The sequence below is a fragment of the Cupressus sempervirens genome, chromosome 5, assembly GCF_028749045.1.
Source record: "Cupressus sempervirens isolate cs-2001-9-10 chromosome 5, ASM2874904v1, whole genome shotgun sequence".
NCBI classification, from domain to species: domain Eukaryota; kingdom Viridiplantae; phylum Streptophyta; class Pinopsida; order Cupressales; family Cupressaceae; genus Cupressus; species Cupressus sempervirens.
The window spans coordinates 441,865,402-441,882,554 of NC_143122.1; the positions used below are offsets into that span (position 1 = coordinate 441,865,402).

General features: G+C 34.8%; 1 protein-coding gene across 2 annotated transcripts in view; it reads left to right on the forward strand.

Annotated features, from left to right (window-relative positions):
* The first annotated feature begins 1,971 nt into the window (after nucleotides 1-1,971).
* Nucleotides 1,972-17,153, forward strand: part of LOC149556685 (Urb2/Npa2 family protein) — a 120,409-nt gene continuing 105,227 nt past the window's right edge. Inside the window, exons 1-2 of one of the 2 annotated variants that reach the window (XR_016364744.1) lie at nucleotides 1,972-2,550; nucleotides 3,761-5,645. Coding sequence is in view for 1 of the 2 variants with exons in the window: in XM_089831125.1 (XP_089687251.1) it covers nucleotides 2,201-2,550; nucleotides 3,761-5,645 (2,235 nt within the window). In the remaining variant the exon portion in view is untranslated. The remainder of the gene's footprint in view (nucleotides 2,551-3,760; nucleotides 5,646-17,153) is intronic. The other variant, XM_089831125.1, reaches the window with a different exon arrangement.

Genomic DNA, 17,153 nt, shown 5'->3' on the forward strand with positions numbered 1-17,153 from the left:
AGGTGCTAAGCTTATTTTGGCCAACAACTGTTGCTCAATCTTTTTAGCAACTATTTGTGGAGTTGGTGGTTCCATGCTTATGAATTTGGTTGCTTATTTTTTGATCAATTAGCTTAAAAATAATTTTTAAAATAAAATGATTAATAAGAAATGATTTAGAGAAAAAATTAGAGACAAATAAAAGGAGGGCAAACAAATTGTGAAGCCACATGTTGTTTTTTGTGATTAGTTGTGGCTACTTATTTCCAACCCCCTCTTTTTTCAATATGCTTATTTTCATTTTTTAACTTTGCTTAAATATTTAGATTTATTTTGCCACTTGTTAATCACATTAATTTTTTAGATTCTTGTAATTATATATTATTTGCATTTTTTTGATAGGTAATGGGTCAAAGCCTAGATTGTTTTTTATTATTTGTTGAAGTTAATTATTATTGTGTGTTAAGTAGATTTGAACCCATGACCTCCCTCGTTAGAGACCCACAAGTTACTATTGTGTTGTAGGCTCTTGCCTTATTATTTTTTAGTTCTTTATTATATAATGATCTAAATAAAATATACTAAATAGGAAATTAATAAGATCATCAACTTCCATAAACTATAGAGCTTAAGTATTTAAATATGAATACTGCTAAAATTTTTAAACCTCCTAATTTAAAAGAATTCTAATATAAAATCTTAGCAACCACTTAAAGTGTTAGTAAGTCATATGCGTGAAACTGCGCCCTTAGACACCTAGGGCTCGTTTGTTTGCGAGAATTCAACTAGACTAGGAATTGAGAATTGTAATTTATTTTCAATTCTCTGTTTGGTGCACCAAATCAGAATTGAGAATTAGAATTCATATTCCCATTTTTACCCCAAAATGAGAATGTGTCAAAATAACTATTATTGGAATTGCAATTGCTATTTCCATTTTGACTTTTTCTTATTTGATAAATTTTTTAGGTCCACTTCATTTTGACTTCTTGCTCAAGCTCTTAGAAATCAGAGACATTAGGTTAGTCTAAAGAAATTTATGGAATTTATACAACCCATAACCGCTACTTTGGTGCAGGGTGTGGTCATGTAGGAATGGGACTGACAAGAGTACAAACAAGGCTCGAATGCCCTAGCTAAAAAATGGCAGAGTTTCTTAAATTTAAGCTAATTCAACCTCTATCTAGAGACCTTTGTCTTGATCTCCACATTCTCACAAACAGATTGCACCACATCTCATTTTCGCACTGACTTTGATCTAGTAAAAGCAAATGCTGATAACACGATTGTGAAAATGTGTAGGCATTCTTTGTGTATTGCCATTGGAATGTTAGCAGGACCAAAATTTGTAGAAGTAGGAGGGCATTTTCTGGAAGCCCTTTTTTCAACCCCCATTTCATTTTGGCACCCTTGGAGAGGATCAAGAACAAGAAAATTAAGCATGGGTTGCACATTGCTGGGAGTTTGGCGAAGGTTTGGTTAGTCGTGACGCTTCATGGGAAGGACACTTAGATTGAATCATAGAGTTGTTTGTCTCCAAGCCATAATTTCAAATTGCAACAACCCATTGACACCCCGATTTGTAGTGATCTTGGCAATGTCCTTATCCATAATGACCTTGACATTAGATCCGTCACGAGAACATGAGATTGGTGGTTCTCACAACTTCTCTTAAGGCAATTCCTATTTATAATTTTAGTTTTAAATGCCATCCAATTTTAAATGTATAAAAATAATTGTATAATAATTAATTCTATATGTGTTTTAGTTTTAATTTCAATTGCAATTCTAATTTTAGTTTTGTCGAACCAAATGAATCTGAAATTGCAATTCTTAATCCTATTCTAATTCTCAATTCCTATTCCTGCTTACACATTTCAAATTCTCAATTCCTATTCCTACTTCACATTTCAAATCCCAAATCCCAAATCCTAATTCACAATTTATATTCCTGCAGCTAAAAGGTAAGTTGGGCTATGGGAAATTAGCATGGGTTTATCCAATTTTTGTTACCGCTTGCATTATACTCACTATGACCTAGTTTATGAATTCTCGATGAGCGCCAGTGTGACTGGACTGGATAGTAGCTGTGGCGTTCCGATAGAAGAAATCTGCGGGCTGACTTTTTAAAAGCAGAACTTTTGAAGTGCTTGTGCGGAAGCCCTGGTATATCCAATTTTATTGAAGACATATTGCGGGCGTTATTGTGCATTTTCAAAGCATGGATACTGAACCAGTTAAACGCTCTTCCAAGAAAGAGAAACGACCCCACAAGATCATAAGCATTTCAGATGATTCACCAGCTGTTTTGATTGAGACGGGTAGCCATGAATTGAATACAAGAAAACCAGTTTTTGTAAACAAGGATGATACACCACCCAAAAAACGCAGAAAAAAGAATCCTCACAGTAGAAAAACAGATAGCAGTCAGTTAAATGAGCAGAATTTTCTTAAATCTTCAGAAAGGGATGAAGATGACACGCCAACAGAGGTTGCTGAAGTTGGATTAGAAGATGTGAGCAGTCTGAGTCTGATGAGGTCTCTGCACAATAAAGACCTGCCGCTTGAAAGGTTTGGACTCTGAGATTTTGATACAAATATTGATGCGTTCGACTTCTAACAGAGCTTCAACTACATTAAACTAACCTATTGTTATACGGCAACTCCCACATGCTTGTTATCAAATACATTTCTTTTAAACGTGTCCATTATGTAATGGTATTGGGAACAGTTACTCAGGGTGCTACACAGTTCTCCACAGAGAGTCAGTCCTCAAGATAATGAAGCTGAAAAATGGCTTCATATAAAGTTGTAAAACTATGATGAAGTACCCATTGCATCGCAGACAAAAGTTAGTTTGATTCACTCTTTTTCTTCCTGGTCGCTTCCCAATAAAAATTTACAACCCTTTAGAAGTTTTAAAGAAGTTGAAGAGGTCTAAAATGAAACTCTCAACCTATTTGCTCGAATGAAAACTTTAGCTGGTACATTAAAATCACATTTATATGTTTCCCTATATGATAATTCCTACATGTTTGTTATCTAACACAATTCCTTTTAACCTTGCTAATTGCAAATGCCAAATTCAGACAGTCAAAACCATCTTAGTAAATCCTTTTTAAAACTAAAGAGTTTAATGATCAAGTCAACACACTTTGATAGGTCCTGCATTCTTGACGAACAAACAGAGCTTGGAGAATTCTTTTTAAAATTGAAGATTTTTCTGAACAAGTAAACATGCTCTGATAGCAATTACAAACAGCTTTATCCTAGTAGATGCTATCGGGTTCTGTTCTTAATTTTCATAGGCAAATGATAAAAAGTTTCACAGGAACCAGCTATAAACTGATGGCATTCAATCAGAAACTATTGGCTTGCTGAAATAGTAACCAAATGCAGTGAACAAATTTTGTGCCCCAAATCAAAATGTCGGTAGGGCAAACATCATGGATCTTTGCCAACAAATGATAAATGGGAAGAGCAGTTAGAAAAGTTTGAGGAAGATTATTTTCCTTCAAATGCTCAGATTATGACCTACTCGAGCAGCAGGCCATCAGCATATTAGTATTACCCATACCAATGACTTAAAACATTGTTTTTGTAAATATTTGCATCCATTATTTAATCACAAGATATTTCTAAATTATTCTTGAATTTAGTTGTCAGTTCCAATGATTGCGAAGCTTGTGTTTGAATGCATAAAATAAAGTTACATGAACATAACCAATACCTTGATAGTTCCTGTCCAGTTCAAAGTTTAGACAGTTTGTTTATTTTGCAGGAAGATTGAGCTGGTTCATCTATTTGTTGAGTCTGTTTCACATGATCAGCATCAGCAGCAGCAGCAGAAGCAGAATTTTGATTTTATAAAGAAAGAGAATAGCTGGATGGGCATGCCGCAACTTGTCTCTCTTATCTGTTATTGGATACAGTCGGTCCTAATGTCTTCAACAAAACAAATTAACGCAGTGCAAAAGCCAACAAATAGTGAGAAAGATGCTTGTCTGGATTTTCGATGCTGGTTGATTTTTAAGTGGTGTTTACAATCTAAATACTTGGAGAGAGCAAGCTTTCCTTCAAATCTGATGCGGACCATAAATTTTGTGCTCTCAGCGGCAGTTGCATTCACAGGCAAGACCAGAGGAAATGACAGTAGGTGCCCACTTGTATCAGATAAACCTACTGAATATGAAGCACAAACAATAATTACAGGGGCTCTTATGAAAGAATTTGCAGAAGTTGTACGACTGTTGTTTTCTTTACATGGGAGATACATCCGACCCACTTTGGATTTGTGGGCTTCTTCAGCTTTGGCAGCAGCTGCTTTGGCAGAAAGAGTGTTGTCTACGCAGGCTCAAGATGATTGCGAGTTTGTCCTTCCAAACCTCACATGTCTTGTGTTAGAAGAATTTGCAAGATATTTGGCTTCATATTCCAATCCAAGAAATGTTTTTCCGGTGTTTGTGGAAAAGCTGTTAGAACCATTGCTGTCACTGTTAGTAGTCTTGGAAAGAGAACAAAATTTGGAAGATCTTTGCAGGGATGAGATTGCCTTCACCTGGAGGACAAGATTAGCAAGAATCCTAGAAAATATTTTCTCGTTTGGATTGTTTCACTCTGTCCACATAGATGGCTATTTAAATGTTTGCAAACTTGGTGTTTCTGGTGAATCCCAAAGAGATATGAAAATAAAGAAGAAATTAAAATCAGCCTTATCTAGGGAATTTGAGAGAGAACATTCAATGGCAACATTTGTTAGTTATCATAAATCTTTATTTCAGAAACTGGAATATCTGAGAAAAGAAGGCAAGGCTACTGCTTTGCATGGGATTGGGCAACTTCTGAGTATATATATACGCCAGAAAAAAAATCAGGGAGCCAGTTCTTACCAGTTCATTGGCTCTGAGAAAACAAAAATGTCCAGAATATCTGGAGAGTCACCAGAAGTAATCAATACTTATAAGCAGCAGCAAGGGACACTTCATACTAGAGAAAACTCTTCTAAAACTAGTAGTGGCACTTCTAAGAACAATAGTATGAATGAAAGCAAGCATGATCAGGCCACAGCTAAGCCTCTATTCAATCTGTTTGCAGAATTTATGGATCCATTGCAGATAGATGTTGAACATTGTGAAAATTTTGTTCATCTTCAAGGGAGTCAGAAACTTCAACAGCTGTTGTGTGCTCACTCAACCTTGGTAGCAATAAATGGTTTGCTATCTGTTGTCAAGGATGAAAAAATCTTTGTTCCTACAGAGGATACCCCAGAGCAAGCACATTTCAGTTACTTGAAAAAGATCTATAATACAATATTCAAATTGGGTGCTTTAGTGCCTACTCTATGCTTAAATTTTCATGAGGGATTTGATAGAAAGGGTAGGAATACTAATGGCGAAGCTCTTAGAAGAAAACTGCAAATGCTTGATCCAGCCTTCAGAAAATTACCTACAATGATAATGAAGGAAATTGTACTTGCCTTGAGCTACTTGCTGGAGATAGAATATAGGGTAGCAGATGGTGAATTGTTTGATTTATGGTCGTTGCTGCTTTCTTACTCAGCAATGAACTCTGGCAAGAACAAGAAGCAAGAGAAGAGTTCTATGTTAAATTCTCAAATAGTTCATCTGGGTTGTCGAATTCTCATTATTTATGGGGAACTTCGACAGGTATGTTCAAATTTTGACATCTGTTTCATTCAAAGCTTGTCTGTTAGTTTATTTATCATCCTTGCAAGGAAGACCCCCACCATTTCTTATAGTTAACATGAACTCTATAACTTTTGCAATTTTTACAATTAAGCTGCTTGAAAATTCTGTTTCAAGTTAGTAGTTTTTTCCAGAAGAGAGGAGTGGGGGAAAGGCGAGGAAGCAAGAGAGTTGTTTTAGGGATCATGTTGAGCCTATACTTAGATGTCCTTTGGGGTCCAAATAGAAGAATCCTGCAGAAGTAGTGCTTATTGTAGGATATGCTATTGATACGTGACTAGTTAAGGAGGAACTCTTTTATCAATGACAAAAGAAAACACTGAAAATTCATATAAAATAATGCTACAACTAAACAGATATCCATGTTGTCTCAATGAATACCTTCATTATTTCATTGTCTATTAAAAGAAAGAAAGGCTACAGGGATAAACTTTGCTGAAAGTAAAGCAACGGTGCAAAAAAATCATTAGATATTGTGGTTTATGTTCTTGAAATTGAAATAGTAATAAACATATTCATACACTGAAAATCAATCACATAACATTTGGCTCGATATTTCAAAAATTATGCCACTTTTATCATTCCCTACTTGATTGATTGTTGATTACATTGGATATTCACCAGCACCCTATACAGGATTCGAGGGCTACAAGTGCTCACAACATGAATAACCTTTCATAAATACATCCTAACTGATTACATTTTAATGATAGTCAATTCATTGATGTTGGAACAATGGATACTCTCTTGCTTTGGGGTCCTCATGTCCATGCCCTTTTGTCTCTATGGTGACCGCGCTACTCTATTGCCTCATAGATGGTGCAACTACATCTTTTTTTGGAAATCATGTTTGAGTATATGTTGGAATTTGTGAAATCTTGACATTCACTTTTCTTAGCATGTAGTTGATCTTTAAGTCTTCTAATAATAATACTATTTTGGGTCAAGTCAGCCTCATCACATTTTAATGACTTGGATATGTATATATACAGTTATGATCTCATTGTTTCTGATCTTGCTCATTCATATTTAGTGTATTTTTGCCTTTGCTTGCTTCTCTGTTCTCTTATCTATTTATGGAAGCATCAAATCTAAGGTCATGGATGTGTGCCATGTTTGTAATCCTTATCTTCATATGTAGAAAGCTGGCTTGTAAAAATATGCATGACATTTTTTTCTTTTTGGGATCGGTAAAAGGTATGAAATTATTAATCTAATCGAGTTAAACCTGGCCCAAACCAGGGATGACTACATAAGGAAAGCCATCTTCCAAATAAAGAAAAAGCATAAAAAGATCCAATAACATGTAAATATCACAAACGTCAAAACCAAATTCAGCCATTACAAATTACCCTTAACTCCTCCCTTCTTCTGAGAGCGGAGGACCATATCAAATGGTTTGTTGTCATGTTTCCCTTTTCTTCCTCTCACAAGCTCCCAACCATCATCCAACCTAGCTGCCTCCTCTTGCCATACCATTTGATTTTTGACAGGGTAACAACCATCATCCAAATGACCCTCGTCATGCTTCTGCAGATTATTGTCAGGGCAGCATTCATCCAAATGACCCCCGTCTTGCTGCTGCATATTTTTGTATGGTTTCTCATGCACCTTTACATGAGATCCTTCTGGTCTTTTCTTTTCCTTAACTTCCGGTGTAGCAGAAGCCTTACTCACATTCTCCTCCACAGCAGAGGTGGCTTTCTTCATAACCAAATGAGCATCTTGATGTTGAATTTCAGATTTCTGTTGTGAAGCTGCATCCAGCACAACTTGAGAAAAACTCTTCTGTTGCTGCCCTTTCTTCTCTACTGTATAGTGATGGTGTGCTACATCTTTCAACCACAAGGTTAACTTAGTCAATCTCTTCCAAGAGAAATGATCAGGTTTATGCCTAGTTTGAAAGCACCACCTACAACGAAAAGGCACCCCATCATAATCTACAGGTTGTGCCCAACACCCTTTTGCAGTTTTAAGCAAAATTTCTTCTGGAAGACCATCAGAAATATCCATCTCCACTAATATGCGCGTATAAGTAGAATAGAGAAGATTGGAAGACCCTTCATCAATCATTAAAAAACTTCCCAGAGAATTGCCAATAGCTTCAAGACAAGAATCAAACCAGTAATGTAGAGGAAGATTAGGAAACCGCACCCATAGAGGAATCAAGTCAAAAGTTTCTGTAGCAAGACAAAAAGCAGGGTGCCATGGTTTCAGCACTAAGGGGTACATTTTCTCCCAACTACAAATGTTGTCACAAAGAAGTTTGGTTCTATCATGTGCATGTTCAAAACTACAATAAAGAACCCTCTTGCACATGGGTAAATCTAGACATAGCCTTCCAAAAAAGGTTCCTAGCTTTCTGATATCCATTTGTGGAGCTCGCTAAGACTTGGCCAAAGGCCTCTAAAGCGCCCTATCAAACCTAAACCAGAAAAAACTTCAACATTGTAATTTACCTCCTCTTCCATTTCATCTGCTATCTCCATTGTTATAAACCTTGTCTTCTGAGATTTGATTGAATTTCCCACACCCCCTCCATTCATGCATTCCATATTCAAAACCCTAGTCTTTTGGTGAGCATTTACCTCACCATCCAGCTTTTCCATTGTAACCCCCATTGGGCCTTTACTTCTGCCTATAGTACTCCACACTTTCTCCATGCGTGGATCACTGACAGGGGCGTTTCTGGCTTTCTTTCCCCCATCAAAAAGTTGCAACCCATGATTCTCTTTATCGCCTGTAGCCCCTTTTCGTTGGCTATACTCACCCACAAAGTGTTGGGAGAGGGGCATGAGCTATGCAGACCCATTACCAGGTCGTAGGTGGTTGTCGTTACCTTTTGCATGAGATCTCCTGTTAGACGCTCCATTCACCTTCTAATGGCCATACTTCCCTTTGCACAGATCTTCAGCACCAAATCGTCCACACTGGCCCACACCATAGGAGCGATGAAAATAAAAAACCCTAGTTCTAGGCTCAGAAGAAACGAGAGGTTGCTCCATTGCAGCAATATGCATGACATTTTATGAACATTAGACTAACCAAATTAGTTTCTTACAAATACAATTGATGCCATGCAATTATGAGATGACCTTGTTCCTTCTTGGGGAGAATGAGAGGAAACATAACTTACATTTATAATTGTGGTACCTTACTTCCGAAGTAAAGACAAAGATATTCCTTGGTATTAAATTTGCAACTTGAGATAAAATGGCATAAGAGAAGTTGAAAAGAAAAATTAGAAGTTGCAAACTCCAAAGCCATTTCGGAAACCATCCTAATTGTTATCTCCATGATTGTTGAACAAATGGTAGTTTTGGTCAGATATAGAATGATGATTGATTTCATGTTACATATATATATATGTATGTGTTTATATATCAATATACACTATATATATATGACACACACACACATATTTAATTGTGTTGTCTTGCATTTTGTCACCACAAAATATAGGTAATAGTACAATTTTTTTTCAAATTAGTTTCACATGTCTCTAAGATTGGTATGTTATTTAATTGGTTACTATTGATCAATTAATTGTCTCCAATTGATATAATGAACTCTTTTATAGAAGGCTTTCGTCAAGTCTTTTTCAAATTTTAGTTTGGTGAGCTTTTGCTTGATTTTTAAAGCTTTTAATGTCATTTTTCGCGTTTTGAGTGTGTGTTTAATGCCTTTGGTCTTTTAGTTTTACTCAAACCCTTGCTTTTAGTTTTCCCTTTGATTCGATATATCTTAGGGCTTAATTAGGTTTGACAATTAAAATATATGACCATTTAAGTGCCCAAAAATTAATGCCTATATAAGACACTTTTATCATTCCCTACTTGATTGATTGTTGATTAAATTGGATATTCACCAGCACCCTATACAGGATTCGAGGGCTACAAGTGTTCGCAACATGAATAACCTTCCATAAATATGTCCTAACTGATTACATTTTAATGATAGTCAATAGAATGATGATTGATTTCATATTACATATATATATGTGTGTGTGTGTTTATATATCAATATACACTGTATATATTGATACACACACATACACATTTAATTGTGTTGTCCTACATTTTGTAACCACAAAATGTAGGTAACAGTACAAAACTTTTTCAACTTAGTTTTGCATTTTTCTAAGATTGGTATGTTATTTAGTTGGTTAGTATTGATCAATTAATTGGCTCCAATTGATTAAATGAACTCTTTTACTGAAAGCTTTCGTCAAGTCTTTTTCGTTTTTTTGTATAGTAAGCCTATGCTTGATTTTGAAGCCTTCAACATTCTTTTTCGCATTTTGAGTGTGTTTTAATGCTTTTAGTCTTTTAGTTTTGCTCCAAACTCTCGCTTTCGGTTTTCCTTTCGATTCGGTATATCTTAGGGCTTAATCGGGTTTGACAGTCAAAAGATTTGACCATTTAAGTGCCCAAAAAGTGTTACCTTGAGATGCAATTGCATATTTTAAAATATCATGTTATATTTTAATGTTGACATTCACTTTTTGACAAATATAACATAAATTGACTTTATGTTATGTTTTTAAGTTACTTTATCACCAAAATTTATCACTTAAGTGACTATATAACACTTTATGTTATATTTTCATGTTGAGTTACGTTTTAAATTTTTCACTTAAGTGACTTTATTAACTATATAGTTTGATATAAATTTTTGAGTTACTTTACGTTTTAATTTAAAACATCGAAGTAAATATTACTGTTTGAATGATATTTGCATATAGTTATAAAACTATGTAGTGTAAATATTATTTTTGACCCAATTAAGTGATATTTCCTCAAAAATCAATTGAACATGTGCTTAATTGATCATTAAGTTATGTAAAGACAACTTTCAACCCATTTACGTGTAAATATGTAATGGATTCCCAAGAGTGTGTTTTGTAATGCCCCACTTGGGAACCCAAAAGAAATAAACCTCATATGTTACAAAGTTTACTGAACTATTTTTTTTCTTCTGAAGTTTATTCAACATCAAATTAACAATGCAAAAGCAATATATACAAACGCAATAGTTACACATGCAATTATAATATAGATTTCATTTCTCAAGGGTTCCTTCATGTTGAGTTATGTTTAAGATTTTTTATGAATTGTTTTTGTCTTAAGTACAATTTCCAAATTATAAAAATATAACATCTTAATCTCATAAGAAAATGCATGAATACAACTGATATAATGAAAGACATCTAATGAATAAAATCCACTGCACATGTCGCAGGGTATGAAAGAATAGATACAGTTACATCAGAATACAAGATACATGATATCATACATACATCAGTTGAATACAAGTGTCTGAGATAAGAATAAGAATGATAAAGGTATAACTGCAACCGTGAGCATCCAACATCTATCAATCTATTGAGGTGGGCCCAAATGGTAAGAAGTCACTACCTCCCGACCGTGTGGTTACCTTGTCAGGCTTCCACTCCCACCGTGCAAGGAAGATAACGAAGATCCACATACGGAAAATCAAACCATAAAACATTCCTAGGCAAGGAATCCTAATAGCCAAATCTACCTCAAGGGTAACACAAACTACTCAAGAAGAAAAGATAACTGTTACATACCAATTCTTGACTTAATTAAAAATTTTCATATGGCCATTGAGGTTCACATGAATTCAGTTGATAGTTTAATACTTTATAATCTTGTGAAATGGTAAGATGGTTAGTCGTTATAATTTCATATGAAGATAATATGCTAGTTGATTATTTGTTATAAATTCATGGAATTGGAAATGCGGTTAGTGGTTATGATTATTTATGATTAATAACTTGTTATGGTAATATGATTTAATTGCGGAGAATTTCCTTGTAGGAAGCACGTCGAAGGGGTGGAAGCATTGTCAGAAAAGAATTGGGCACATGAGCATCACCATCATTGGGCAAATGGGTATCAATCGTGAATCACCATGGTTGAGGACCTAGCAACTTGAACATTAGGATACAAATGATGGAATCACATGCGCTATTAAATAAATAATTTAAAACATAGAATAATTTAATTAAAATATAATATGCACCTTAGAGGATTTGAATGATCTTTCATCATATTATTTTAATATATGTTCACTGACAACAATATATACCTATTTACTTATACATAGATATAAATATAAAGTGACACCATAATATTTTTTTTTTCATAATATAATGATGCCACTTCACCAATATATCTATGTGTATGTAGATAGATATAAACCGTAATATTTTTCGAATTATAACCTTCAAATCTTCTTCCATCCTTTTTATTCTTTTCTTGTTTGAAACCGATTGAACACTTGGTTCATTTAATTGGCGTCCAGGAGCCAATACATTTCCTTTATGTTACGGCTTCTTGGAAGCCAAGGAGTCACATTATTCTTTTTTATAAGAAGTGGTGAGTGAGAGGCAGATGTATCCTTTTCAAGCACCCGACAACCTTTCACAAGAGTCTAACTCTCTCTATCATTTCCGACTTTCTTTCATAAGTAGATGACTTGTAAACTTCAATTGGAAAATCACAGCCGCCATATCAATCCAAGTTTTGTTTTATAATCTTGATTGCAAAATATGTGATTCATATATACTTTGGATATTGGCGCCTCGAGAACGTTTATGGGAGGCTGAATCATAGCGGCCAGCTAGGCATATACTACCTTGTTCATGCTTATGATTTTCTGTGATCATTTCTGCCTTCTTCTACAACACCCGATTACCTTTTTCTTAGTGCCGATATCCCTGCTAATACCAGTCTATACCATTACATTAATCCTTCCCACAGTTTCTTGCCCATTCAAATATTTTGCCGAAAATTGTGAGCACTTTTATGTTGGAATAGCATTAGATATTTTGCAAGTAAAGGTGTGACAAGTAGCTGATCATTCAGCCATACATCATCTCCGAATTTGTCCAAGTTATGTGTAACACCCAAATCCAATATTTCAAATTCGATTTTTCTTGAATCAAATGGTGCAATAACATCGAATTACATAATAGTAAGCTACAGTATTTATCATGATGATATCTTGTTTGATATCCTGTTTGATATTACAGAATTGATCCTCTTTAAAGCAGATTTATTCATGGCAAGTAAAAGCCAAGTAACCATAATATGAATCCATGAATCATTATGCGACTGGAGATTAGAGGTAAACAATAATTTCTGCAATCTTTAAGAATATTTTTCTCAAATCACAGATTGTGGTAAGTTGGAATATATGTATATATCAATCATGAAATAGTTGAGAATCAACAGAAAGAGCGGGTTGCTTTGAGATTCAAACACCTGGGATTCACCCGACTGAATAGCCAAGGAAAAGGGCGAAGAGGTGAGAGAAAGAAATCTGCAATAACATGAAATAGAATCAGATGTGACATAACAATGTTTACCATTTTAAAAAGGAATCATTTAATGGTTCATGCATGATCATGTTTATTGTATTCTCCTGCTGTCAAGTCGAGTGGTGTGGTTAGATACCAGGATGCTCAGTGGATGACAAGGTGTTCCATGTCTATTCTGGGTAGGGAGGACCATTCTCATTAGAGATTGTGTTGGGATAGTTTATGGTCCGAGGTTGGGTGTTTAAGCCCCTGACAATGTTTTCCTTCTCCGCAAGATGTCGAACGTGCATAAAATAAAGATAAGTTATGCATTCAAATGTTATCGGTAACAACAATAGAAAGAAAAGAAGTGATATAGTGGTATTTAACACCCTAAATGATACAATGGTATCTAATGCCCTAAATGATCCAATGGTATTTGATGCCTTAATTGATACAGTGGTTTCTGATGCCCTAAATGATTTAATGGTATTTGATGCCCTAATTGATACAGTGGTATTTGATGCCCTAAATGATCCAATGTTAATTGATACCTTAATTGATATAGTGGTATGTGATGCCCTAATTGATATAGTGGTATTTAATGGTAATCGTCATTTGATATTGATATAGTGGTATTTGTGGACTAACCTAGGTGATTGCAAAAGCATCCCTAGAGTGATTTCGATCTCGAATTCCGAGGTATGTAGATTTTAATTTCCATAGTAAACTCATTGATGGTGTTTTCAATTCTTAGTTATGAAATTTTATTTAATCGATTTTAACCTTTAATCTCATTCATATGAATGTAACTGATTTAACTATTTTTCTATAAAAATGAAGAATAACCATATTTCTTTGAATATGTTAGTTGTTAATTAAGACCTGGGAAAAAGTGTATGTTACAATAACTAAAGATGAAAGAACACTCATCCAAAACCAACGCCACATACCAAGTCAACATACATATACCAAGTATATATATCTTAAGTTACCGGTTTGGGTTCGGTTCGAAGTTCAAGAACCAGTTTGCAAGTTCGTCAAAATTTTAAAAAGGGGTTTGGGTTCGTTAGTACAAAACATATAAACAATATAAAAAAATATGTATATATACATATTTATGAAGTATGAGTTAGAATTAAAATGTAGCATACTAGCATAAATACATTTAAATAACAAAAACACTATAAACTTGTAATCATAGTGATCTTACCATCATATAGTCATAGTGCTCATACCATCATATAGTTCAACCTCAAAGATTCAAAACATTAAAAATAAATTGTAGCATCAAGTTAAAGTATCATTGTTTCACATTCATTGTTCAATTAATGGAATAAAAATCTATTAATATTCTAAGTTCATAACATTCAGTATATATGCATATATATAACTAAGTTCATATACATATTCATATTCTAAGTTCATGTACATATGCATATATATAACTAAGCTAGACAGGCAATGGTGGGGAGTGGTATATTGTGTAAATTTTGACTAGCAGGTGACTATAACTCCCTCCCTTAACCACATCAGACACATCAGACAGAAAAGTAAAATAGACACACACACTAGACATATGCAAGTATGGGGTAAGTACCATAATGAATCACGAGTCAACTCATCCAATGCTCAGATATAACAATGCATTACTATGAATGTAAAACAATCATCCTTAAAGACATATCATCTGACATCATTATAAAGGCAATCACATTTCCTAACTAAGAATCATTAAAGAAACATTAACACGTAAGTAATCATAAGCATTAGACAACACATGAAATATAATCAACTATGTAATCATAAATGATATTTTGAAGTCATGAACTAACATTATATCATATATCTCTAAAACTAACACATGTATGAAATAGGTCTAAAAGAGTTCAACATGTATAATATAAAGCAAACTAAGGGTGGGCATTACATGTTTTGCACTAAAAATGCATGTAATGGACTTCTTAGAGTCCATTTTGCATTAAAAACCTTCTTTACATGTAAATCCCTTTATATGTAATTGCATCTTGAGTCTACATTTTGCCTTTCCAAAGCTAAAATTGGCATTACATGTTGCATATTACATGTTTTTAAAAATGTGTATGCACCTCCAAGAGTGCGTTAATGAAGGATTATCCAATTACATGCAAAATTTAAAATATGCAAAAGACTCCCAAGAGTGCGTTTTGCATCTTGAGACCAAATGCATGTTTTTAAAATATGCAAACTCCTCCCAAGAGTGTGTTTAAGATCAAAAGGGCAAAAGACATGTAAATTAAAACATGTGATGTCTAAGAATGCGTCTGGACTCTTATTCCATGCATTTACATCTAGAGATCACGTTTTTCCTCCATTCATGTTCTTGCCTTTTGAGACCACATTTTTGGAGAGAAAGTCCAGATTTGTTCCTCCCATGACATCAAATCACTTCCTCAAGGGGATTTTTTGCTTTCTCATGCATTCCCATGCATTTGGCGTTTCAATCCATGAAAGAAACAATTCATTTCATGGTGATTTAAGGGCATGTTTTAGCAAAAAACACCCAAATTTGGGCATTTGGAGCTCACAATTTACCTCAAAGGGAGATCTTGTGAAGTTTAAAACCTTCCATGTGCCATTAATGGTCATAATTTTGCTTTAAAAAACGTTCCATGTAATGGCAGATTGAGACCACATTTTTGACAAAAAAAAATGTTCTACTTGAAGTTTTTGGCAAAAACGATTTAAGTTCAAGTGTTCTTTGACCATGTTTTTGGCATATCCATGCCAAAATGTCCATTCATTGCACATTAATGTTCATCACTTGCAAGATTGAAGAAGTCAACATTGTTGCTTGTGGATTTGAATTTGGAGGAGAATTTGTCTTCAAACCTATCAATCTTCCTATCTTGGCTCTTTGATCTCCAAGTAAGTGGATATTTTTAACTTTGTTCATCAATTCATGCCTATCTTGCTATTTCCATGCATATTATGGCTTGTTATTTCACATTTGTCCAAATGTATGCCACGTAAAGTGTAAATCCTCTTTAAATAAGATGACAACAGTCATTTTTAAGTGTTTGGAATTGCATAGGAAAGTAGCTTGGTATTTGCCATGTTTGAGTCAAAAACCAAAGGTATGTTTTTGTTTTGTGCTTGGTTTTTGTTTGTTGATGTTTTGTTTTTCAAAAAGCTTAAGGATCTTTCCCAAGAATCCACAATCACTTTTCATCATTCCACTTTCCAACTCATGCAAGTGCATCACTCCATTTCATCAATACATGCCAAAGCAACTAGTTATCACCTACAGACGGATGGCCAAACCAAGATTGTGAACAAGTGGGTTGAGGGTTATTTACAAAACTATGTCTCTTCTCAACAGAGGGCTTGGGTGAAGTGGATCTATTTATGTGAGTACTGTTACAATTCCACTCACCATATGACCATCCAAAGATCTTCGTTCAGAGCTTTATATGGATATGATCCTCCTAGCTTTATGAATCTGTTGTGCAATGATAGCAGAGTGCCGAGTGCAGGTTATATGTTACAGGATAGTTAGGAAATTGAGATCCTTGAGAGATAACATACAGAGGTCACAAAATCAGCAAAAATATTATGCCGATCAGCGGAGGACAGCTTGTTCTTTTCAAGTAGATGACATGGTTTATTTGATGTTGCAGCCATATCGATAATCTTTTATTAAGAAAAGTGGAGTAGAAAAACTTAACTTATGTTATTAAGGTCACTTTCGTATAGTAAGGCGTGTTGGTGAGGTGGCGTATGAGTTGGATTTGCTTGAGGATAGTAGGGTTCATAATTTATTTCATGTTTCACGCCTTAAGAAGGCTTTGGGCAGACATGTGGTGCCATCTTTTGTGTTGCCCCCCATAGATGATGAGGGAAGACTTGAGTTGATCTCGGAGGTGATTGTTGATACTAAAGAGAGACAATTGCAGAGGAGGACTATCAAAGAGTTTTTGGTTAAGTGGTAGGACCTACCAGATGAGGATGCTACTTGGGAGCATGAGGATGTTCTTTACCACCTCAGATTGTGATTGCTTGGGGACAAGCAATCGTGGGGAGGGAGGATTGTAACGTCCCCAATTTAATAGGTTCTTGGAGTTAAGGTTTGTCAACTCATCATTGGGACTCTCGTGAGTTGA